Source organism: Leucoraja erinacea, chromosome 4 (assembly GCF_028641065.1).
Source record: "Leucoraja erinacea ecotype New England chromosome 4, Leri_hhj_1, whole genome shotgun sequence".
NCBI lineage: Eukaryota > Metazoa > Chordata > Chondrichthyes > Rajiformes > Rajidae > Leucoraja > Leucoraja erinaceus.
This window is the reverse complement of record NC_073380.1, coordinates 40,566,352-40,593,359: the sequence shown is the minus strand read 5'-3', so window position 1 is coordinate 40,593,359 and position 27,008 is coordinate 40,566,352. Positions and strand designations below refer to the sequence as shown.

At 42.6% G+C, this 27,008-nt stretch overlaps 1 protein-coding gene across 2 annotated transcripts in view; it reads right to left on the bottom strand.

The window, feature by feature from the left end:
* st18 (ST18 C2H2C-type zinc finger transcription factor) overlaps positions 1-26,376 on the bottom strand; it is a 122,355-nt gene extending 95,979 nt beyond the window's left edge. For both annotated transcript variants that reach the window (XM_055634085.1, XM_055634087.1), the window contains exons 1-3: positions 26,270-26,376; positions 24,256-24,310; positions 7,478-7,508 (exon numbers count right to left, since the gene is read on the bottom strand). In XM_055634085.1, the coding sequence (XP_055490060.1) occupies positions 7,478-7,508; positions 24,256-24,310 (86 nt within the window). In that variant the 5' untranslated portion in view covers positions 26,270-26,376. The remainder of the gene's footprint in view (positions 1-7,477; positions 7,509-24,255; positions 24,311-26,269) is intronic.
* Positions 26,377-27,008: the final 632 nt, after the last annotated feature.

Sequence of the window (27,008 nt, the reverse complement as noted above, 5' to 3'; positions counted from 1 at the left end):
ATCTGCCGTTAGCGCCACAAATCTCTAAATTGCGTCCACGAGTTCCGTACGTTAATCGTACGTTATTACCACGAGTTTTAACTCGGGTTACCTCTTGTGTCAACTCGCAACATGAGAATCAGCTATTACACTCACTAGGGACAATTTACATTTACATCAAGCCAAACCTGTATATCTTTGGAGTGTGGGAGGAAACTGAAGATCTCAGAGAAAAGCCACGCAGGTCATGGGGGAAGCCTACAAACGTCGTACAGACAGCACCCATATTCAGGATCGAACCCGGGACTCCAGCTGCAAGCGCAGTAAAGCCCCTGTCCCACTTTCCCGAGTTATTAACAAATTCTCCAGAGTTTTCCCCTTGATTCAAACTCAGAGAATTATGGTAATATTCAGTCGTAGGTACTCGGGGCTATTTTTTTTACTCGTGGATATTTTTCAACATGCTGAAAAAACGTCCCGACTTACCTGATGCCCCGAGTACCTACGGCTAGCATTACGAGCCGCCACAAAATATCTACGGACGCCTATGGCCTCCTATGGACTCTTATGGACTCGCTATGGACATTCTCAGAGTTTGAAGCAAGGGGAAATCTCGGGAAAATTCGTGAGTAACTTAGGAAAGTAGGACAGGGGCTTTAGGCAGCAACTCTACCGCTGCGCCACTGTGCCGCCCATACTGAGGAACCTCCACTGTGAAATCGCTGCAGGCTCTGAGTGTTAATACTACTCTGGATCCAATTAACCAAAGTGAAAATGACGCATTATTACAACGATTATTAGTTATGTTTTTCCATGTTGACAGTGCAAATAATCTTTAACAATGGAGAAACATAAAAGTTATTGCCCAAAACGTCACCTGCGTGTGCTACCAGTGTTTTGAAGGGCAGAGATATTATAACCGAGAATGGAAAAGGGTTTGAGCATTTAGTTTTATAATAACATTCTTTAAGTCTGGAATGCAACCAGAGCTTTGACTATAAATTAATGGGAAGCACATTTTCAGTTTACAAATTTCTACTTAATAAAACATTTTCCAGTAATGTAACCCTTCATTACAGCTGCAAGGAACACCTGCATTTTTCAGGTGACATCTCCAAACTTGCTGGGAATGCAGGCCAAAATATTAGGAATCGCAATAGTCCCTATTTTCCAAATGCGCTCGGAAAAATGTTGCCTATTATCACTACCTGATGCATAGGTTTTCAATATTGCCTATTGATTGCAATTTAATCTGTGCCCACACCAATCCTATGGTACAGACTCTGGTTTGGCATCACTGTTTACCTTTTTGAAAAAGCCATTGAATGGAACACTGTCAGTGAGCTTGCTTACATTTGTGCACTCGGAGAACAGGAAGAAGAAACAGGGTTTAACTCTGCACAAGAATCTCAGAGGCACAGTAACATAAATTAGTTTGAACACTAAAGGTTAGAACCTGCACAGGAAATGCAAACCAAACAAACAGCAAATGCACAGCATGGTACTGGCTGACACATATCTCATAAAGGTCGCAGGTCATCAAATGAATGATTTCGATAGATAGCCAGTATAGCTGCGATACTAAACTGGCAATAATTTATAAAGTGATAGTGCTTTCTGCAAAAGCATTGAACAGAAGGCTCACCAGAACAGATAAAATCGAACATTCACCATTCATATCAGAACAAATCCCAGGAAAAGGATGGCGAAACATTGAACAAAAAGAAAAGGTTTCTGGGGAATCCTGACATTTATCACAGAAAACTCTGTTTTGAATCATCGGGCAAGAACTGATTTAGGAAGCCACCGACATGTAAATACAATACAATACAATTTATTTGTTGTCATTTGAACCCAGAGGTTCAAACAAAATTTGGTTTCTGCAGTCATACAAACAAGAAGAAGAACCAAGACACAACACAATTTACACGAACATCCATCACAGTGAATCTCCTCCTCACTGTGATGGAAGGCAAAGTCTTATCTCTCCCCTGTACTCCTCGTTCTCCTCCCGATGTCAGAGTCAAAGCCCACGGCGGGCGATGATAAATAAGTCCCGCGGCAATTATAAAGCCGGGTGATGCAAGGCCGCTCTCCGGGTCTTGGTGTTGGAGCCCCTGGCGTGCACTAACATTTAAAGCCGCGCCGGGCGATGATGTAATGCCCCGCTCCAGGTCATCCTCAACCCCACAACTCGGGCGGGAGAAGTCGCCGTTGCGGAAGCCCCGAAAAGCGGTCTCCCAGCAGGGACCCGCGGGCTCCCGGTGTCACCGCCCACCGGGCCGGCGGCTGGAGGCCCCGCATCTCCTGGGTCGGGCTGCAGCAGCGCGCCACCACCGCTCCTCCCGCTCCGAACTCGGCCAGCTCCACGATGGTGGGTAAGTCTGCAGCTCCGCGACTGGAGCCCCAAGTCGTTCCGGTTGGAGGCCGCTCCACGGTGCTAGGCCCCAACGACAACGGAGACCCGACAAAGAAAAGGTCGGGTTCTCCATGCAGGGGAAAGATTTTAAAAAGTTTCCCCACCACCCCCCCCCCCCCCCCACACCCCACACCCACATAACCAGTTTAAAAAAAAAAAAAAAAAACTACATACAAACGAGACAAAAAATAAAAAACAACAGACGGACTGCAGAGGCCGCTGCGACATGAGTCGCGCCGCCCACCCAACTAGACCATACCAATGGTCTAGTTCATTTCTCAATCGGCGCCATAGCAGAAGAGTCCACATCACAGGGCTGGAAACTGGAAGTATCCTGAACTAATTCTGTTACCATCATCATCTATTGCAACAAGTGATGGCTCCCACTGATTGTCGCCGGAAGCTTGCATCCTTTTCAGGACGGACAATAGGTGCAGGAGTAGGCCATTTGGCCCTTTGAGACAGCATCGCCATTCAATGTGATCAGTGCTGATCATCCACAATCAGTACCCCGTTCTTGCCTTCTCTCCATATCCCTTAACTCCGCTATCCCTAAGAGCTTTATCTAACTCTCTCTTGAAAGCATCCAGAGAACCAGCCTCCACCGCCCTCTGAGGCAGAAAATTCCACAGACTCACAACTCTCTGTGTGAAAAGGTTTTTCCTCATCTCCGTTCTAAATGGCTTACCACTTATTCTTAAACTATGGCCCCTGGTTCTGGACTTCCCCCAATTTCCTGCCTCCAGCGTGTCCAAACCCTTAATAATCTTGTATGTTTCAATAAGATATCCTCTCATCCTTATAAATTCCAGAGTATACAAGCCAGCCACTTCAAACTATCAACATATGACAGTCCCGCCATCCCAAGAATTAACCTTGTGAACCTACGCTGTACTCTGTCAATAGCAAGAATGTCCTTCCTCATGTTTGAAGACCAAAACTGCACACAATACTCCAGGTGTGGTCTCACTATGTAATTCCATGTTGACTCGGACCGATCCTACTACTTCTATCCATATATGCCGATATTTCATCTTTTATTATTGACTCCAGCATTTTTCCCATCACTGATGTCAGGCTAACTGGTCTATAATTCCCTGTTTTCTCTCTGCCTCCCTTCGTAAAGAGTGGGACAACATTAACTACCCTCCAATCCACAGGAACTGATCTTGAATCCATAGAACATCGGAAAATGATCACCAATGTGTCCACGATTTCTAGACCCACTTCCTTAAGTACCCTGGGATGCAGACCATCAGGGCCTGGGGATTTATCAGCCTTCAGTCCCATTAGTCGACCCAACAGCCATTTTCTGCCTAATCTGAATCCCCTTAATTTCCTCCGCCACCCCAGATCCTCTGGCTAGTACATCAGGAAGATTGTTTGTGTCCTCCTTAATGAAGACGGATCCAAAGTACCTGTTCAACTCATCTGCCATTTCCTTGTTCCTCATAATAATTTCACCCTTTTCAGTCTTCAAGGGTCCAACTTTGGTCTTAGCTAGTTTGTTCCTCTTCACATACCTAAAGAAGCTTATACTATCCTCCTTTATATTCTTAGCCAGCTTACCTTCGTCCCTCATATTTTCTCCCCGTGTTACCTTTTTAGTTTTCTTCTGTTGCTCTTTAAAAGTTACCCAATCCTCTTGCTTCCTGCTCATCTTTGCTATGTTATATTTCTTCTCTTTTATTTTTATACTCGCCCTGCCTTCCCTTGTCAGCCACAGTCGCCCCTTATTCCCCTTGAAATCTTTCTTCCTCTTTGGAATGAACCGATCCTGCACCTTCTGTATTATTCCCAGAAATAACTGCCATTGTTATTCCACTGTCAACCCTGCTAGGATATCTTTCCAGACAACTTTGGCCAACTCCTCCCTCTTGGCTTCATAGTCCCTTTTGCTCAACTGTAATACCGACACCTCCAATTTACCTTTCTCCCTCTCACGTTGTAGATTAAAACTTATCATATTATGGTCACTATCTCCTAATGGCTCCTTTACCTTGAGTTCCCTTATCAAATCCGGTTCATTACACAACACTAAGTCCAGAATTACCTTCTCCCTGGTAGGCTCCAGTACAAGCTGCTCTAAGAATCCATCAGAGAGGAACTCCACAAACTCCCTTATTTGGAGTCCAGTTCCAACCAGATTTTCCCAATCTACCTGCATGTTGAAATTTCCCATAATGACCATAGCATTACCTTTGCGACATGCCAATTTTAACAATGACAACGATGTCAACAATTGAAACATGGAAGATGGACATGAAAAAAGATTTATCAATAATGGTGGTTGAAAGAGAAATATTAGTCCGTACATGATCTTCTTTTAACAGTGTTAAAGCATCTATCCATTGCACCACAGGAAATTTAGGAGCAAATTAAAGAATTTTTATCTTGACTCTGATCCCGACCACGGGTGCTGTCTATACAGAGTTTGTACGTTCTCCCTATGACTGCGTGGGTTTTCTCTGAGTGCTCCAGTTTCCTCCCACACTCCAAAGATGTACAGGTTAATTGGCTTTGGTTCCAATTGTAAATTACCTTAGTGTGTAGGATAGTGCTAATCCACGAGGTAATCACTGGTCGGCATGGACTAGGTGGGCTGAAGGGCATGTATCACTAAAGTAAACTAAAGTACAGTCATAACAATGAATTGTTGCTGCCTGATTTCATGAAAATATTTCTTGGCTTCGACACATAATTTCCCCCAGATCATTACAGTTAAAATAATGAAATGATAGTTATTGAAGGAACATGGGGCATTGATTATCACTCCACCACTGAGAACACTGTTCATAATCACCCCACTAAATATTCCACTAATTTTTAACTCTATTACAACTTTCAGTAACATTTTGGAAATGTAAATCGCTGTTGGAAATCATAATCATTGTTGTTCTGGTCATCAGGTGCTCATGTTCAGATTTCAGGTTATTTTAAATATAGTGGTCGAAAAGAAAGGCTTCATAAGATATTGGGTTTTACTAAATAAAGTGAACACACCACAAAAGTACTATTGGTTGGAGGAACTAGACACGAAGTTCCGAACATTTTAGGACAATTAAAGTACATTCCATACCCGTTTTGGGGAGAAATTGGTGTGTGACAACAATGAACAAAAACAAGGAAGTTAATTGCACCTAGTTACAATTATACAACAATGTATAATTGAATTGAATCACTGAATCATTGAGAAACCAAACATATTTTAAAAGGCATCATCTCCAGGTAGCTTTTGAACTTCTCAAAGTGACTAACAAAATGAGCTCATGTAATTCAACATGCATGGCATCAACTTAGGCACAGGCCTCTTGGTGGAGCAAGTTTCAAATCTTCCACAAGGCAAAAGAGGTGTTAGTGAGATGCCCTCTACCAACATCGCTGTGGATTTTCCCAACAGTGGGCCTACCCCAGTTAATTGAGGCAGGCACATATCTAATTAAGCATTTAAACTGTGTGGTGACCATGACCCAGTGCTACCTGTAGAGTGTAGATTACATAGACTACAGAGTGCAGCACTGTTGCTCACAGCTGCATACCGCTAACCAAGGCTGCTGGAAACTGAGTTGCCTTACTTCCAAAGAACAAATATATTCTCAACCAATCTACCTCTTTCCTGGCTGACTGCCTGAAATAATCTATTCCATGATGATCATCAATTGATTACATTTAAGAAATTATGCATATTTCCCCAGAGAATGCCCTTGAGCTGAGAGGAAAAATAATGATTGATCTCCATTTTAAGCAGCGGTTCATGCTAGAATGTGTTTGCGTGTGTGCATGTGCATGTGATTATGTGAATACATGTGTGTTTGTGTATATACATGTGTGTGTACATATGTGTTGTGTGTGTATGATATTTATCTGCAATGATGACTGCACGTATGTTTGCATGTGCATACCTGCGTGGGCGTACATTTGAAATGCATGAATGCTTGTGCACATGATTATATGGCTTAGCATGATTAGTTAACGGAATAAAGCGATATGGAGAGAAAGCAGGTATGGGGTACTGATTCTGGATGATCAGCCATGATTATATTGAGTGGCAGTGCTGGCTCGAAGGGCCGAATGGCTTACTCCTGCACATATTTTCTATGTTTCTATATATGACTAAAATATGTACAGATGCGATGTTCAGCTTTAAAGGGGAGGTGAAATGGTTGTTGTATCGCCCTTCTTTTGATGATTTGCATTGAGGACTGCTTAAGTCATTTTCCACAAATGCTAGTCCTCCTCTAGCATTTCTTCCTCATTTAGGTGGACTGGTGTTCAAGCTGGGGCAGAGAGCAGCAGCTCTGTGCAACAACCCAACCTTTCTTTGTCTAAGGAGACCTATTCCAAACTCCATTGTGTTAATTGCAGGCAAGGCATCAAACAGACCTCATCTTGTATAACATTCACCAGCTGAACAGGTGAAGAGCTCCATTGGATTTTTGGGGGACTATCCATAGACAAATAATGATAACCTGCTATGCCAGATGAATTAACTTCACCTGAATCGTTTTAGTAATTTCACAATGCAAGAGGATACGAATAGAAACATAGAAACATAGAAAAAAGGTGCAGGAGTAGGCCATTCGGACCTTCAATCCAGCACCGCCATTCAATATGATCATGGCTGATCATCCTAAATCAGTACCCCATTCCTGCTTTCTCCCCATATCCTTTGATTTCATAAGCCCAAAGAGCTGTATCGAATTATCTCTTGAATATATCCAGTGAATTGGTCTCCACTGCCTTCTGCGGCAGAGAATTCCACGGATTCACAACTCTCTGGGTGAAAAAGTAATATTATTCGACAAACTTTAAAATCTCCATTGCTAAAAATCCATTAGCCATAAATCTATGATGGTAAACTTCCTATCCACTATCATGAATGCAGATTTAATATTTGCTAATTGTGTTTACCTGGATCTTCCATCACGTGAAATGCAACTCTAAGTTATTGAAAGTTTACATTGGATGCTTAATATATAAAAATATTAAAATTCCACACAGTATCCTGGCAATTAATCAATAAATTTGATTTTATCAATGTGAATGGAGAATACAGTATATGGCACATAGACTCCTTACCTTAGCTCCTGTTCCACAGACTCCACTGGAACTGTCAACAGAAGGAACAGGAGAATAAAAATAAGTACGTTTACATTTCCACTACAAAGCTTCTCTTCTTTGAACCCATCTCCCTGTCGTATTAAAATCACAGGTGAGCTTAAATTCTCAGTTACTTCAATGGTAAAGGCATTGCGTTCACTTTCACCAGGGACAATGTATTATTTGAAGCCATTTAAATTTAAGTGATATAATAATTTCCCAAACCATAGTAATCACCAGTCTGGATCCTGGCTACAATAAAGTAAAGACACCTTGTTAACCACGGTCACTTCTACTCCATTGCAGACATTGGACTTTGTCGATGGGACTGATGCGCTACAATGCTGAGAACTATATTCTGTACTCTGCATCTTCCCCTTTGCTCTATCTATTGGCTTGAAGGTTGAATTGGTTGTATTTATGTATCATAGAAGGGTCTCGACCCGAAATGTCGCCTATTACTTCTCTCCATAGATGCTGTCTCACCCGTTGGGTTTCTCCAGCATTTTTTGTCTCCTTTGATTTTTCCAGCATCAGCAGTTCTTTCTTAAACATATTATCTGATCGGATTAGATGGCATGCAAAACAAAGCTTTTAACTGTACACGTGACAATAATAAACCTTAACCTTAACCAAAACAGCATTTCCCTCATTAGAGTTTGCTGGTCCAAGTTAATAATCATAGTTCATTTTAAAGAACTTCTAATAAAAACTACTTGGTTCTTTAGCCATCTGTGCACAACGTGTGCATTGGTAGTAATGCTTATATTGTGCCCAAGAGACAACGTCATAGAAATTACACCGTACAATAAAAGCATAAAAATGTTCAATGCATTTAATATTTCAGAGTAAGAAGCCAATTTTCATAAAAATGTATCATGTGCCATAATTCCATATTCTAGTTGTTTGTTTCATTATTTTAAAGGGATATAGAAATAAAGAGATTATGACAATGATCCTTCTGAAAGCAATTTGTCTAAAACAATTTAATTGCATACATACATTTTCTTTCAAACCATGAACATTTCTCAAAGTGCTGAAATTTACTTATGTTTTAATGCATAGGGCAAACAGTTTGTGTACTGTAAGAACCACAAATAACACAGGAATGCAAGGAAAATTCATTGGATTGGTGACCAGGATATCAGATCAATTCTTAATCCTAACTCTCCTGAAAAGAATACAACAGATTGTTTTATACATATTAAAGTATCAAGGAATGTTTTCCTGAAGGACAATACTTCAGAGAATATTACCTTATTTCTGTACTGTGCTGAATTATCAGGCAAAGCCCGATTTAATCTTAGGAAATTTGGAAGGGCAAGTGACTGAAGTGTCAGCGGGAGAATCTTTTGGGACCAATGACCAAAGTATTATTATCTTTAAAATAGGCAAGGCTAAGGACAGCGAGGTGCCACAAGTTAAAATTCTAAATTGAGTCAAGGCCAACTGTGATAATATTAGACAGGAATTAGTTAACATTGATTGGAGTAAGCTATTTGCGGGCAAAGGGATGTCAGAAAAATGGGATGTTTTTAAAAGAGTGTTGGCAATAATTCAGGACAAGCAAGTTCCTGTTAGAGTGTAAGGAAGCCTGGATGATGAGAAAAATGTGGCTCAGGTCTGGAAAACAGGTTTAATTCAATTCAATTCAATTCATCTTTAATGTCATTGCACAAATACAAGTATGGGTACAACGAAATGCAGTTTAGCGTCAGTCCGTAGTAGTAGTGCAATATAGAAATAAAAATACAGAATAATCAAACAATGTGGACGGACTCCGAGTTCAGCAATGTGATGGTATTATTGTAGAAGCTGTTCCTCATCCTACTAGTATGAGACCTGAGGCTCCTGTACCGCCTCCCTGATGGGAGGAGGGCAAACAGTCCATGGTTGGGGTGGGAGGGGTCTTTGATGATCTTCCCGGCCCGTCTCAGACACCGTTTTCGGTGGAGGGCATCCGTGGCAGGGAGCGGGGCACCGATGATGTACTGCGCGGTTTTCACCACCCGTTGTAGTGCCTTCCTGTCCGCTACGGTGCAACTGCTGTACCATACTGTGAAGCAGGTTGTCAGGATGCTTTCGATGGTACAACGGTAAAAGTTGGTCAGGATCTGGGGGGACAAGTGAGCTTTCTTGAGCCTCCTTAGGAAGTAAAGGCGCTGCTGCGCCTTTTTGATCAGCTTGGAGGTGTTGAGGGACCAGGACAGATCCTCCGAGATATGTACCCCGAGGAATTTGTAGTTGGAGACGCGCTCCACCTCAGTCCCGTTTATATGGATGGGGGTATGTCTGCCCCCTCTGATCTTCCTGAAGTCAACAATAATTTCCTTCGTCTTCTTGGAGTTGAGGACGAGGTTATTGTTGGCACACCAGGCTGTCAGATGCTGGACCTCATCCCTGTAGGTGGACTCGTCATTGTCACTGATCAGCCGTACCACCGTGGTGTCGCGGGCAAATTTAATGATGGCGTTGGATCCATTCTTAGGGATGCACTCATGGGTGAAGAGAGAGTAGAGGAGAGGGCTGAGCACACAGCCCTGTGGCACACCGGTTCAGTGTTATAGTGGAGGAGGTGAGGTTGTTGACCCTAACAGACTGTGGTCTGTTGGTGAGGAAATCCAGTGTCCAGTTGCAGAGGGAGGTGGAGATGCCAAGTCCGCTGAGTTTGGTGATCAAGCTGGCGGGAATGACAGTGTTAAGGGCGGAGCTGAAATCAATGAACAGCATCCTGATGTAGGTGTTATTGCTGTTCAGGTGGGTCAGGGCAGAGTGTAGGGCCGCCGATATGGCGTCCTCTGTAGACCTGTTGGTCCGGTAGGCATACTGATGGGGGTCCAGTGTGGGGGGGAGGCTGGCTTTGAGGTGAGCCAAGATCAGCTGCTCAAAGCACTTTGCAATGACTGGGGTGAGTGCCACTGGGCGGAAATTGGTGAGACTCCCTGTAGCTGATTGTTTGGGCACTGGCACGATGGCTGATGTCTTGAGGCAAGTGGGGACAACACCCTGGGCCAGTGACAGATTGAAAATGTCAGTGAAGACTAGGGATAGTTGTCCAGCACATGCCCTGAGCACCCGCCCGGGGATGCCATCGGGGCCGGCAGCTTTGTGCTCATTCACCTTGCTCAGTGCTTCTTGTACAGCAGAGGTGGAGAGACTGAGGGGTTGTTTATTCGGAGGTGGAGCAACTTTGGTGGCTGGAGTTTTGTTGTCCCGGTCAAAGCGAGCATAGAAGTGGTTTAGCTCGTCAGGAAGGGTGGCGTTGGGGGGGGGGGGGGGGGGGGGGGGGTGGTGGTGCTAACTTTCTGGTAATCAGCAATGGAATTGATTCCTTGCCACATGCGCCTGGTGGTGGTATGGGACAGGTATAATCAGTTGGGATCAAGTGTTTCCCTGGAGGAATTTCGGGATGCGGGGAGCACACTTAAGAAGGATATCAGAAGGGCAAACAGGGAGCAGGAGATAGCTTTGGCAGATAGTATTAATGATATTTTATGTGCATCAAGGGAAAGAGGGTAACTGGAGATAGAATAGGGTTCCTGAGAAACCAACGCACCATCTATGTATGGAGTCGCAGGAGACGAGCAAGGTGCTAAATTAGTATTGTTTCTCTGCTTTTACTATGGAGAATGGGATGAAGGCTGGGAAACCTATAACAGTTACCACCGGGTGGCGCTTCAATGGCAGCCTCGCCTACAGTCTGTCTGTCCTTTTTGTCCTTTTTTTGTTATTTGTAGTGTTTTTAAAGTATTTGTTAATCTTCTCTGGTTTGTTTTTATGTAGGGAGTGGGCGGTGGGGGGGGGGGGGGGGGGGTCGGGGGAAATCTCTTACCTTGCCGGAGATGCGATTGTTTTCTGAATTGTATCTCCGGTCACTCTGCGGCCTAACATCATGGAGCTGGAGGCCTTGCTCGGGACTGACTTGAGCCCCACTGTGGTGGCGTGGACTTACCATCGGAGCCGATTCCTTGCCTGGGTTCGACGCTCCAACCGTGGCCCGTGGACTTTAATATCAAGGGCTCGCAATCTCGGGTTGAGACCGATGTCGGGAAGCTCCAAAAGCCGCACAACGTTCGACTAGCCATGACCCGGGGTAGATCGCCCGGCGCGGGGGACCTGAGAATGCCCCCGATGCAGGAGCTTGATCGCCCTGACGAGGAGTGCCCGCCGCTGGCTATGGGAGTAAGATCGTCCCGACAATAGAAGGTTAGAGGCCCCCGACTGCTGGAGGACAACGAACGGAGAGATTTAACTTTTTTTCGCCTTCCATTACAGTGAGGAACGTGGAGGAATCACTGTGGTGGATGTTTATGTTAAAATGTATTTTGTGTGTTCTGTTGCTTTTTGTTGGTACGACTGTGCGGCAAATCAAATTCCTCATTTGTTGTATTTACTTGCCTAATAAAATATGATTATGATAATGATTATGATAAATAATGGAAATGTCTTGAGGACAGTCAGTTTAATGGTCGAGGAGGTCTAAGCTGAGATAAGGTTCCACAGTGTGGATTGCTCGGGAAGGTTAGATCGCATGGAATACAGGGAGAACTAGGCAACTGGATAGAGAATTAGCTTCATAGAAGAAAGCAGAGGATGATTATGGAAGGTGGTTTTTCATAAGGGAAGCCTGTGATTAGTGGTGTGCCAAAGGATCGGTTTTGGGGATACAGCAGTTTGAAGTTTATATCAACGATATAGATAAGAATGAACAAGGCATGATTTGTAATTTATCGGATGACACTGAAGTGGGTAATATTATACAAAATGATGATGGTTGTCAAAAATTGCGACAGGCTCTTGATCTACAGGGCAAATGGACTGAGGAATGGAGTTTAATGCAGATAAGTGTAAATTGTCACATTTTGGGAAGTGAATGGCAGAGCCCTGGGAGCGTTGTAGAGCAGAGGGATCTCGGAGTACAGGCACGTAGTTCCTTGAAGGTGGAGTCACAGGTAGATAGGAAAGATGTTGCTCGAGCATGAAGGGCTGATTATAGGGAAAGGTTGGGCAGACTAGGACTTTATTCCTTTGAGTGCAGTAGAATAAGGGGTGACCTTATTGAGTGTATAAAATCATGGGCAGGGGGGTTAGGGTGAATGCAAAGTATTTTATCCAGAGTTGGCTAATTGAGAACCTGATGACATAGCTTTAAGGTGAGAAGGGAAAGATTTAACAGGAATCTGAGGGACACATTTTTCAGCTAAAGTGTGGTGGATATATGGAACAAGGCATTAGGTAGTTGCAGCAGGTATCATAACACCATTTAAAAGACATTTGGACAGGTACATGGATAATAAAGGTTTAGTGGGATATTAGTCAAATGCAGGCAGGTGGGACTATCATAGAGAGGGCATCTTGTCGAGCATGGACAAGTTGGGTCAAAGGGCCTGTTTCCATGCTGCTTGACTATGAAACTATTTCACTTGTATCCCTGTTTCCCCTCCCTCATGTGCCTTTCTACTCATATTACTTGCTCTGGCTTAAAACGTCACTTCCTTTCCTTATCTGATGCCCTTTTGTCTTCTTTTCACCTCTAGCTTTGTCAATTACTCCATCCATCTGTCTGTCACCCTCCTTCACCTGTAGCCACCTATCACTTGCCAGGTTTTGCCCCAACTCACAATCTCATTTCCAGCTTTTTCCCCTCAGCTTTCTATGTCTGAAGGAGCATCCAGACACAAAACATAGTCTATCCATTCTTTTCACAGATGATGCCTGACCCTTGAGTTCCTCCAGCACTGTTTTTTTTTGCTCAAGATCCCAGCACCCCACTCGCTTGTGTCTCTATCAGCCAATGCTATTGATTTACATTAAGTGATGAACATAAAGATAGCAACATTTCAGTCCAAAATTACAAATGCGAGACCCATTTTTTAGTTTTCTTTTAACTGTCAAGCTGCGTTCTTTCAGTGTGATGCTGTGTAAGAGGTTAGACCTCTTGTGTCTATAATTGCTGCTCCATACCACCCACACTATCCTGCATCAGCACTATTCCTCTCAGAGCCACCGCTCACCACAACACATAGGCTTTGCTTTGCTGGGTACTCCAAATTCAGCCTGCTACTGAAAGGAGAATTTCTGTAATCAGTGCCGTAACACTTTCACATTTTATTGGGAAACCAAGTAATCATGTTACGACCGAGAAATATTTTAGGCTCCCAAATTACTTTTAATTTTTTTACCTGTGCTCTGACAATAAAAGGTGAACAAAATGACTGCAATAGCAACAAAAGGAGAGACATATTTATTCTCGCACTGTATGAGTGTGAGGCTGACATGGGTAGATAGACTGAACACTGAACAGTCAGGCTATGAATAGAGATTACTCCTGCCCTGCCAAATGATATACAGTGTATTAGTGCATTTTATGTGCCATGACTGTAATTATGTGATTTGGAAGTATAGATGGAGCAAAGAGAGTAAATTTGATTTGTCTTCTGCTTATCACAGTTTAACAGCACTTTTTTTTAATTTAAACGGAAATCTGGCATCAAGCTATGGCACAGGTAGAGAACCATTTTTCATAACTCCTGTAAAGCCAACTAAACAAAGAGTAAAAATGCCAGAATGGAACGTTCAAAAAGTATTATTGACTTTATTCTTTTGCTTCAAAGCAAATTTAATGCATGCATTTTGAAATTCTGGAGGCAATGACTTGGATTCACCAGCAAGTAAACCCACAGAGAACCAGGCAAACTGGCATCCATCTACGTATTCAGATGGCATTGCTGATCCGCATGGCACTCCACTGAACAAAATTAGATTTTTATGCTCTGGTGCTCCCAGCTATTAGTATCACACCAGCAGAGATTACAAAATTCTACGGCATGTTTCATGATAGTCTACACAAGACAATTCCATATTTGTCTTGCATAGATGCAAATAATGTAGTTTTCACTGCCGTAATCAATACAAAGATTTGACAGTTTATTTTCCCTTCTTTTTTAATGCATTTAAAAAATACTTTGTTTTTGCACTTTCCTTGTACTGTTGGCAGTGGATTTTTCAATGGGTGTCCAAAAATGGAGGCAAGTTCACTTTTCAATTGGAGTCTCAACTGTGAGCTGCAAGTAATGGGAAATATCATGGACCTTCTGCTCCCAGTCAATAAATGTCTAACACGAACATGATGACTGAGTCTCTTGCCCAGAGTAGGGGAATCGAGGACCAAAGGACAGAGATTAAAGGTGGAGGGGAAAAGATTTAATAAGAATCTGAGGGGTAACATTTTCACACTAAGGGTGGTGCGTGTGTGGAATGAGCTGCCAGAGGAGGCAGTTGAAGCATGGACTATCCCAATTTGTAAGAAGTAATTCAACAGGTACGTGGATAGGACAGATTTAGAGAAAAGTAGGCCAAATGCAGGCTGGTGGGACTAGTGTAGCTGGGACATGTTGGCCAGAATGGGCAAGTTGGGTCGAAGGGCCTGTTTCCACTTTGTATGACTCTATGGACTACATACCCATGATTTTCCAGTATGCACTGCTGATAAGAAAGTTTCCATTGACATTTGAAATTTCGTGTGTGTATACATACAGTATGCTAAATGTGTGCTGGAGAACACACATATGTTAGAGAACACTGCAGCACAGTGGCACAGCGGTAGAGTGTCTGCCTTACAGCACAGAGAAGCATGGAAGAGCAGATGTTCTTTGCAGTGTTATTCGGTCATTCCACCTTTGTCTTTCAGAAACAATCTTGAGGTAAATTATCATGAGGTAAATGAATTGAAACTCATCGAAAAAGAGTTTAAATGAGCTAGCCTCCTATACAGGTGTAATAAGAATCTGAGAATGTGGCCAGGGGTTCATTTCATGGGCCCACTGATGGAGATTCAAGTTATCTGTACAAAACCATTTTGAATCATGAAATTGGCCTAAAAGAACCTCCGTCCTTTCTTGGATGAAGAAGGGTTCAAAACAGAAGCATCACCTGTCCATTTCTCCCCATGTGGCTGCCTCACCCTTTGAATTCCCCCAGTATTTAGTGCTTTATAGAGATTCTAGTGTCTGCACTCTTCTATCTTCAAACCTTCTATGATGTGGAACAGTTGGAATCGTGTAAATTTAGATGCACATGGTTGGATATTTAGGGAGGAAACTGAGGATTACAATTTCTGTGATCCATATTTCTCTTCTACAAATGTGCTGACATCGGACTAAATGGAAAGAGAATACATTTCCCATCCCAGTGTCCAGCAGAGATCAAGTTTCTATGTTTTGGCAATGTTTTGCTTCTGGCCAAGAGCCTTACCTGATATCAGCACATACAATATGAAAGAATGAGAGCGAGCTAAAAGAGATTTTTAAAAGTACATCATGTTTAACAGATCTAAATTAATATTTTTGAAGAAGAAGCTAAGGTAAGTTTAGGCAGAGAGTGCAAATCATTATTTAGTCTCAGGTGAACCAAGTTTATAGTCCAAGTCCAGTTCAGGGCTATCCAGTAATTGCATTATTCTTGATAAAAGAGAGAGTTAGATATAGCTCTTAGGGCTAGGAATCAAGGGGTATGGGGAGGAAGCAGGAACAAGGTACTGATTTTGGATGATCAGCTATGATCATATTAACTGGCGGTGCTGGGTTGAAGGGCCGAATGGCTTACTCCTGCATCTATTTTCTATGTTTCCAATACATAACCCACACATGATAGGACAGACCATTGGTACAGCAAGGCATTGATTCTACAATATGGACAACTCTGAAGAAACACTGAAGTACTTAACAGAGCAGTTGAATGGTTGTCTACTTTTAGCTGCACCATTTGCCCTGAGATCCCAAAGCTCACCATTGGGTTAATAGCATTCCTGCTATTGCTGATTCTTGTTAGAATTTCCTTTGTCAAATCCCCCGACAAGATTATTCATAGCTTAGCTTTGCGCCAAATCACCCATGAATGTATTCACATCTTGAGAGCAGTGTTAGATTGGGATGGGTGTGAAGCATCAGAGATAAGGACCAATGAAGCAAATGCAGAAAATGTGGTGAATAGCTCTGACAGTAATCATGTGACCTGGAATCAACCAGGATGCCATCTCTCCCTTGGAATGCCAAGCAAGAAGCTTCAGTCTAAAATGAACCGTTGGGAAGATATCAATGTTGCTATAATTTCAAGATATGGGGATTTGCTCATGAGAAATCCCATTTTATTCCATATTCTGAGCAGCATATTACATGGCTTGAAAACAACAGGAAGATTTTAGACTGTGGAATTAGAATAGTTTAGTTTAGTTTAGAGATACTGAGTAGAAACGCGCTCTTCGGCTCACCGAGTCTGCGTCGACCAGCGATAATGCATACATTACTTCTATCCTACACTCTAGGGACATGTTACAGAAGCCAATTAATCTATTAACATGCACATCTTTGGAATGTGGAAGGAAACTAGAGCACTCAGAAAAAACCCAATATGTAGCAACAGCAGCCAAATTGTAAAAACTGTCAACGGTTTGGTGCAGGTCCAATACCCCAGGACACCAAGTTTGTTACTTCTGGGGCCACAGGAAACCAGACAGTCTCTCAGTGTTTGTATAATAAACTTCCATTTGGACAATATACTTGAGCATGCACGATAGAGTTTAAGTTTAAATTTAAAAGAGTTTTAAGTTTAAAAGAGTTAGAGTCATAGAGTGATACAGTGTGGAAACAGGCCCTTTGGCCGAACTTGCCCACACTGGCATCTGCAGTTCCTTCTTAAACACTTCTCATATGGATGCAATTTGAAACAATGTTCAATCAAAATTAAATTTGCTGTGTTTCTCTTAAAAAAAATGTTTTTAACCTAATTTCCAGTTCTAACAACATCTGAAAATGGAAGCAAGGTTTCCCTTCCCACAGATGCAGCTTGGCATTCCGAATATATCTAGTATTTTCTGTTTTATTTTGAATTAAATCAAAGTTTTAACTAGTTGTAATTTCGTTGGTGATACTTGTATTTTGTGCGATCCTTTTGTCTATATAGTAATTGAATTGAACACACAAATTTTCTCAATCCAGCTGTTAGAACCTATCTGGGGCGAAACCAGTCCTATACGGGTATGGCATTTGGACAATATACTTGAGGGGGGATAGGTTTGGTAGGGGAAACTGCTTTTCAGTTTAAAAGACCTGGTCGGAGAGGTGGCTTTTCTCCGGGCGGCACCGTCGACCCGTCCTCGCAGCCTACCAGCGGGCCTGGAGCGGCGTTTCCCGAGGGTGACCCCCCAGAACCTTGGCTTCGGTGGCGGCACAGCGCTGGAGCGCTATCGCAGAGCGGAGTGGGCGATGCCTTGCCGGGTTGCCGTGCTGGAGCTCCGGAATGCTGAGTCCGCAGGTGAACATCGCGGAGCTGCGGGACTGTGGAGCGGCCAGCTGCGGGCAATGGTGCTGAACTTTAACATCGGGAGCCTGGGATCTCTCGTCGAGATCGCCAGTGGTGGAGCACCATCCAGCGCAGTCTGTCGGCTTCGGAAGCTGCTGTCTCCAGTAAGGAAGCGGCCGTTCCAGGCATCCCAAGCCACTGAAAGGGTTCTCTCAACGCCGGAGCACCATCACCGGCGAGAGAGGGCCTGGAACATCGGCCCCGTAGCGACATCCTGCGGAGGCCTACCATAGGCCGGGACTATGGGTGGCGTTTTGGGGATGGTGACCCCGGACTTGGCTTCGGCCTTCCCCCACAGTGGGATCGCATTGTGGAGGGATGTTTTTTATGTTGCCGTGTTAAATTGCGGAATGTTGTGTCCTTATCTTTACATCTGTGTGCTACATGGCAAGTCAAATTTCACTACGCCAATTGGTGTATGTGATAATTAATGTCCTTTGTATCCTATACTGCATATTCCTCCTGGCACCTTGGCTGAATAGAAACTTAAATTTGAATTTAAACTTAAATCAAGTAGCACCCAGTCAGGTAAAACATTATTTGTTTCTAGATTATTTGAGCAAATATCACCGGGGGTGCCGTACGATTGGCTGCCTCACCAACAGTCTGTCTGTTTTTTCGATGGTTTTTTTTTGTTCTTTTCTTGAGTGTTTTGAAAGGATGTTTTCTGTTTATTGTTTGTTTAATGTTGGGGAGGGGGTCTGTGGGGGAATGGCAAGTCAAAAAAAACTATCTCTTTCACTGTGTGAGATGCGATTACTTTTTCCAGGTCGTATCTGCGGTCGCTCTGCGGCCTAACATCTTGGAACTGGAAGCCTCGCTCTGGAGTGACTTTGAGCCCCACTGCGGGGTGTGGACTTACCATCGGGGACAATCCCTTGCCTGGCATCGCTCCAACCGCAGACTGCAAACTTTACCATTGAGAGCTCGTGGTCTCGGGAGAGACCGTGGATGTCGGGAGCTCCAATGACGCAGTAGGTTCGACAAGTCACGACCTGGGCTCCAATCACTGGGCACGGGGGAGCTGAGATTCCTCCCCCCCCCCAATGCAGGAGCGATTGTCCTGACACAGGGGGGCCTGAACCCCGCCGGCCACGGGGATAAGATCGTCCCGTCAATGGAAGGCTCTAGGTCCCGGACCGCGGGAGGACAAAGAAGGGAAGAAGAATGAACTTTTTTTTGCCTTCCATCACAGTGAGGAATATGGAGGAGTCACTGTGGTGGATGTTTATGTTAAAATGCATTTTGTGTCTTCTGTTGCGTTTTATTTGTATGACCAACTTGGCAAATGAAATTCCTCGTATGTTGCAAAACATACTTGACTAATAAAGTATTATTATATTGTATTGTAATGTAGTTTTAGAAAAATGTAATCATGTTTTTCCAGATTTTTTTATTCCTCTGGATCATCCAATCACTTAACATGCTTTCCAGTATCATCTGCACAATTACTTTTTGTGGACACATTTTAATTGGCTACCGTGCAATATGGAGATAGAGAAAAATTCAAACAAGCTCTTAGCTGAGATTGGAACAATTGTTCTTTTGATCATATATGGGGTCTTGTCATCAATGTTATAGCTGGTATTAACTGCCCATCACTGACTGCCCTTGAGTAGTGTGATATTTCCTTGAACTCCAGCAGTCCTTTGGGAACTGAAGAAATAGAAATAGAGATAAAGGTTCAGGTCAAAGAACGGAAAAAGAAAAAAAAGATTTTTCTTTCTTTCTTGTAACAAAGAGTCTTCATCCTGAAACATTAAACCTGTTTCTTTCTCCACAGTTTTGACAAACACGCTGAATACTTACAGCATCTGTTTTTATTTCAGATATCCAACATTTACAGATTTTGTTTTTACTTTGCCCTATGGTGCTTTTGAGTTGAGAGTTCCTGGATTTAGATCAGGTGATAACAAAAGAACAATGATGTGAAAACGACAACCCGGAAATGTTGGTTTGAGAAAAAAAACACAACATGCTGGAGTAACTCAGCAGGTCAAAGAACATCTCTGGAGAACATGGAGAGATGACGATTGGGTCAGGATGCTTCTTCAGACTCTGGGTTCCAAACCGAATCATCACCTATCCATGTTTTACAGAGATACTGCCTGATCTGCTGAGTTACTCTGGAACTTTGTGTCTTTTATCTAAAAGGAAAAATTTAAGTATATTTAAGTCAAGATGATATGTGACGAAGGAGTGCCTTTAAATGGTGGTGTTCTTATGCATAGAGATGGTTGAGGTGGTGCGTTTGGCAAATTCTACTTGCTATTAAAGAAGAATAATGGCAGTACAGTGCAGAAAGTTACCCCTGTAGCCACCGAGTACCAGCAATGGAGGAAACAAACATTGCCGATGGTAGATGCCTTATCCTAGATGCTGCCAAGCTTCATGTGTATCGGTGTAGACATATTCATTAGCCACCTGGGGAGTATGCCACTAGACTAGTGAAAGCCCACTAGTGAAAGACTTGGATAGAGTGGATGTGGAGAGGAGTTTCCACTAGTGGGAAATTTTAGGACCAGAGATCACAGCTTCAGAATTAAAGGACATTCCTTTAGGAAAGAGATGAGGAGGAATTTCTCTCGTCAGAGGGTGGTGAATCTGTGGAATTCTTTGCCACAGAAGGATGCGGAGTTCAAGTCAATGGATATTTTTAAGGCAGAGATAGATAAATTCTTGATTAGTATGGGTGTCAATAGTTATGGGTAGAAGGCAGGAGAATGGGGTTAGGAGAAACAGATAGACCAGCCATCACCACTGGTATCCTTTGCTTGCTGGAGACTGGAGCCGTCGTACACAATGCGAAAATGGCATTTGCTGGCCATATTCCTGGAGGTAAAAGTTGCTGCGATGCCTGGCTACTCCAAAATTTTATGCAACGTAAATGAATATAAATAAAAGGACATTTGTTGTTCAAAATGTGAGCCAGGTTCTTAAGTGCAAGAGCACTGCACACAGGATTCTGGAACAATCTGTCGGCCCTGTGATAATGGTACCTATCAAGGTAATTCCAATGGGTCCAAGGAATGCGTTAAATGTACCATTTGTGAAGGAGCCACTGAAATCAAGGCGTGTTCTCCTACACTCGATGCTGTTGTTTGCAACTGCATAGAAGGACACTACTGCACAGACATCACCAAGGACGGTTGTACGAAATGTTTGAAACGTAGGAGCTGCCCTATGACAGAAGTGGTAGTAAACAAAGGAGATTACTGGAGAGACACTGTCATCCGTGTGCCAAAGTTCACCTGAAGATTTGCCTCAAAACGAGAAAATTGACATTGCGATTGGGAATACTGCTAGAAATTTGATGTCAAAACGGCATGATAATATTATGACATTGTAGATTTTACGCTGTGTTATTCTTTATGAGCAACTATTTTGAAGAGGCTAGCATGCATGCTAGCATTTTGAAGAGGCTAGAAGAGTCGCGCCGCCTACCCCTTCACTGGTAGGCGGCGCGACTCTCGTCAGCAGCGGCCTCTGCAGCCCGTCTGCGTTTTTTATTATTTTTTGTCTATGTTTCTATGTAGTTTTTGTTATTTTTTGTTGGGGTGTGTGTGTGGGAGGGAGGGGGTAACTTTTAAATCTCTCCCTGCACGGGAGACCCGACCTTTTCTTTGTCGGGTCTCCGTTGTCGTTGGGGCTGCAACGAGGAGCGGCCTCCAACAGGAGAAGACCGGGGACTCTGGTGCCGACGACTCACCTCACCGTCGCGGAGCTGGCCGAGTCCGGAGCGGGTGGAGCGGTGGTGGAGCGCTGCAGCTGCCGCAGCCCGACCTCCGGAGATTCAGAGGCTGCAACTGCGGGTCTGGCGGACGGCGGCACCGGGAGCCCGCGGGTCCCTGGAGGGAGACCGCTTTTCAGGGCTCTCGCAACGGCGACTTCTCCCGCCCGAGTTGCGGGGTCGAAGAGCTCCTGGAGCGGGGCCTTACAGCACCGCCCCGCGCGGCTTGGAATGGCCGCGGGACTCTGCGAACGCACGCCGGGGGCTCTAACACCAAGACCCGGTGTGCGACCTCGCACCACCTGGCGTGGCTTTAATGGCCGCGGGACAATCGCCATCGCCAGCCGGGGGCTTTGACTTTGACTCTGACATCGGGGGGGAGAGTGCAGAGGAGAGATAAGTTTTTTTGGCCTTCCATCACAGCGATGTGATGGATGTTTATGTAAATTATGTTGTGTCTTGGGTTTATTTGTTTGTAATGTATGGCTGCAGAAACGGCATTTCGTTTGGATCTCAAAGGGTCCAAATGACAATTAAATTGAATCTTGAATCTTGAATCTTGAATCTTGAATGTGCAATACATTGTTCTGGTTTGGTGAAGAATGTATTTACGACAGATACTGCAATTGGTTTGGTGTACTATTTGCAGTCCATATCATGGTCCATTCCCGACCACATTCCACCACACGATTGGCAGCCTCGCCAACAGTCCGTTTGTTTTTTTTGTTGTTATTTTTAGTGCGTCTTAAAAGTTTGTGTAAATGTTTTATGTGGAGGGTGGGGGAGGGGGTCTGGGGAAAATTTTATTTCAGTGTCTTACCTTGCCGGAGATGCGATTGTTTCCCGGGTCGTATCTCCGGTCGCTCTGCGGCCTAACATCGTGGAGCTGGAGGCCTCCTCGAGACTGACTTTGAGCCCCACCGCAGGGCATGGACTTACCATCTGAGCTGATCCCTTGCCTGGGATTGATGCTCCAACCACGGCCTGTGGACTTTAACATCAAGAGCTCGCAGTCTCGGGAGAGACCGTGGATGTCGGGAGCTCCAAAGACGCAGAAGGTCCGACAAGCCCCGACCCGGGGTCTGATCGCTCGATGCGGGGGAGCTGAGGTCCCCCCCGATGCAGCAGTGATCGCCCCGACACGGAGGGCCCAAACACCGCTAGCTACGGGAGTCAAGATTGTCCCATCAACGGACGGCTCGAGGCCTCCGACCGTGGGAGAACAAAGAAGGGAAGAGATTTAACTCCCCCAATGCAGGAGTGATTGCCCTGATGTGGGGGGCCTGAACCCCGCCGGCCACGGGGGTAAGACCATCCCGTCAATGGAAGGCTCTAGGTCCCCGACCGCGGGAGGACAAAGAAGGAAGAGATTGATCTTTTTTTTTGCCTTCCATCACAGTGAGGAATGTGGAGGAGTCACTGTGGTGGATGTTTATGTTAAAATGCATGCTGTGTATTCTGTTCCTTTTTATTTGTATGACTGACTTGGCAAATGAAATTCCTCGTATATGTTGCAAAACATACTTGGCTAATAAAGTATTATTGTAAAGTATTATTGTATGATTGAATGGCGGAGTAGACTTGATGGGCCGAATGGCATAATTCTGCTCCTATCACATGATCTTATGACATCTGCCTTGTGCCTTGTAGATACATAGAAACATAGATATAAACATAGAAAATAGGTGCAGGAATAGGCCATTCGGCCCTTTGAGCCAGCACTGCCATTCAATATGATCTGGCTAATCATCCAAAATCAGTACCCCGTTCCTGCTTTCTCCCCATATCCCTTGATTCCATTAGCCCTAAAAGCTATATCTAACTCTCTCTTGAAAATATCTAGTGAATTGAGGTCCACTGCCTTCAGTGGCAGAGAATTTCACAGATTATCAATTATCTGAGTGAAAATGTTTTTCCTCATCTCAGTCCTAAATGGCCTACCCTTTATTCTTAAACTGTGACCCCTGGTTCTGGGCTCCCCCTAGATGGCGGAAAAGCTTTGAGGATCCAGAGTTATAAAAAAGACTTTGGGACAGATTTCGCCCATTCTCACTGAACTGTACATCTTCTAGACTTGGTTAAATGTAGCAGCTGAGTTAAAGAAACATTTAGTTATTTATTTTTAAATTCAGTGACGCAAGTACCATTCCAGGAATACAGGCTTAATAATTTCACCATCCCGCTCCATTAATTACCCTTCTTTAGGTCCTCAATGCAAAACTGTTATTCAGTGTTAATCCCAACGGGAACTTTATCTGCTGGTGGCCATTGTCATTTGTTGGATCATTATTCAAAATGAAACGTTGTAATCGTCATCAAAAGACATTTTGTGCATTATTTTCGTCAATCTGCTTATACGAGCACTCAGAGTGTGTAAGGTTTTTATGGCTAAAGTTCAATAGGGAAATATATATTTTTAACGTACACTTTTCAAATAGCACCAACAATAAAAAGCTGTTATTTTGCTCATTATTTGCCCTTATTAAACTTGACAGCGGAGTATATGGGTAAAAGTGTCTCACTCCTTCTCTCTGTTTAACATGTGAATGCATCACAGTGAGAAAAGACAAGATTCATTAAGTGTCTGCCCATTTGAGGTTTTCCAAGGGAACTAATCTCTCTTCTTCTGTGTAGAGCAAAATAAAATTTGAACTTTTCAACCACTCACCCCTAGATCCTTTCGAGCGAGTGCGTAGTCTCTTTTCCTCAATGTCTGAATCCATCTGCAACAGGGAATGAGATATTAGTGTCAATCATTGCCAATAATTTCTGGCATTTATCATAACTTAAAAAACAAAACAAAAGACTTATTGCATAATAGGTTTGCATCTTACTTACTGTTTCTATTGAACTGACAGTGTCATTGCTGGATGAAGGTCATTCTTAATTTTAGCATCCTCAGAAAGGAATTTAGTGAACAGGATGTGCTGTTACCTTAGTTTAAATGGGAAACATGACTCTCTTATCTAATGCTGTGTTGTGATTGAAAGTAGTGACCTGTATTAGATTTATAATAGGGGAGCAGGTGTGGCTATGATGGACCTTAATTTCCTTTAATAAACCTTTTGTGCACTGCACTCATATGGCAATACGATGCTCTCCGAGGCCCTGCGCATAATAGGTTCATTACTTTTGATTACTATGGTCTATTGAGAGAAAGAACTCACCAACACACTATATTATGTGTTGTTAAACCAATATATATACCATTTATTCATTTTCTTTTACTAGTTCACGTGTGGCACTTACAGTGATTTTAACAACTGGCCTTCATAAATTAAACTATCAAAGGCAACAATTGGTGTATTTTATATTGGCTAAAATTAGAATATGTGATCTGTTTTCTTACTGCATCCATCTTACAAATTATTCCATATTTGATTTGGCTGTGTATAACAAAAATACCGTTTTAATCTCACAAAACAGGACACGATGGTAAATAGACAAAAGGGTGTAATTATAATATCTGGGTGAAAAATAAATCAGGTCAGATTGATCTGACCAAGCTTTCAATTTTAGTAGCTCTCCTGCAAAATCACTTTTATTCTAAATGAATAAAAACGGTGACATGGAAACATCTTTTGAACTAAACTAATTTCTGCGGCACATTAAAAATGTGTATAATATGGATGCAACCACTAAAGGATAAAATTGCTTTCCAATATGCAGCAATAAAATACATGATTTATGGGCTTTATTTAAAAAAATGCAATCCCGGCTAGCAGTAGTTATTAAAAAAAAAAATAGGGCAGCGCCATTTCTACCATGACAATCTCTTCAACTTTTTCTAACATCTTTCAGGATTGGCAGAATTTTTCCATAACACCTGCGTGTAGGTTTGTAGTTTCTGATCTGATCATTTGTTTTTTTATTTAAACTTTGACTTTCTTTCCAGCTAGCAAAGTTCAGAAAAATTCTGTAAAATTCATGGGCGAATTTGCGTGAAAGATGGATTTCTTTAAAATCAGGCTATTCCTATCCCAGGGAATCCCTGTGCTAGATTATGGATGGACCACCTTCAAACATCACATATCATGAGGAAATCATGATATTAAAAAACCCAATGTAGTAGAGTAATACTTTACATATAATGCAACTAGCTAGCAATGATGCACTTGATATATGTGACTCTTCAGATTAAGGACAGGATAATCTGATAGTCTGACATATCTCGCTCTTTAACATGAATGCCATCTGCAAAAGATTCAAAACTTAGGAATGACTGTTTTTAATATAATTAGAAACGCATATAACAATTTTATATAATGTTCATATGTACAATATTTAAAATAATATTTAAACCAAACAAGCTAGCACTTCTCTTGATTTAGAAGAAAGAGTATGGTTAACATTACATTCCAGTTCTCAAACGATATAAATGAATGATTCATAAATAACACAAATTAGCACTAACATTTGGAGAACACATTGTAAACAAATCCCAGTTAGAGGACAAAATATGTAGGAAAGTACTGCAGATGCTGCTTTGAATTGAAGGTAGACACAAAATGCTGTAGTAACTCAGTGGGAGAGGCAGCATCTCTCCATTCCGTCTCTTCAGAGATGCTGCTTGTCCTGCTGAGTTACTCCAGCATTCTGTGTCTACCTCCCAGTTAGAGGAAACAGGATATAACTGTATTACTGAGAATAGCTGCAACTGTAATGAGGATATTAACACTTACCTTTGTTAGTTTGTTCTGGATTTTTGATGCTTCACAGTTTTTATTGTGTCTATATATCAATGGTTATTTTAGCAGATAATCTGGAAATTCATTCCCTGCAAGATTAAAAACATCAACAATAAATTCTTGATTTTTTAATCAAAAACAAAATGCAAAATAAAAAAAGTATTTATCACTATTCCATTTGGAATGTTAATTTGGCTGTGTTTGCTAAATATTTTATCAATTTTGGCTCAGTGTAACCATTTTGATTGTTGTCAAATTAAACAGTGAGAAAAACAACATTAGTTGCACTTACAGGAACCAACAACTCTCCACCACACTGTGTTACACTTCATTCTAAATCATGGGAAACTGATGGTATTAAGCCTTTGTTTATAATGGTACTGCAAGTAAAGTTGTCAATTTCTATTTCTCTCAATACTAAACAGCAAAACTCATATTATAATTCACCTCTGAAGTCTGAGTATGATCTCTTTTGAACTATTCAATTATACTTCACCTTTGTTTCTTTCATTACATAAACTGTTGCCCAAGCACTTTGTCCCACCATTTTGTTACCAATACCAAATGAAAACAAAACAGTCTATTGAGAAAGGATTCAACAAATGTTTAATGTTTTTCTAACTGGTATTTAACCAAATATTTATTTTTTTTGCATGGATTTAGTTTGCTGCCATGGCAAGAACTTTACTCCAACTTGATTTCAATAAAACTTTTACTCCATTTTACATTTTGA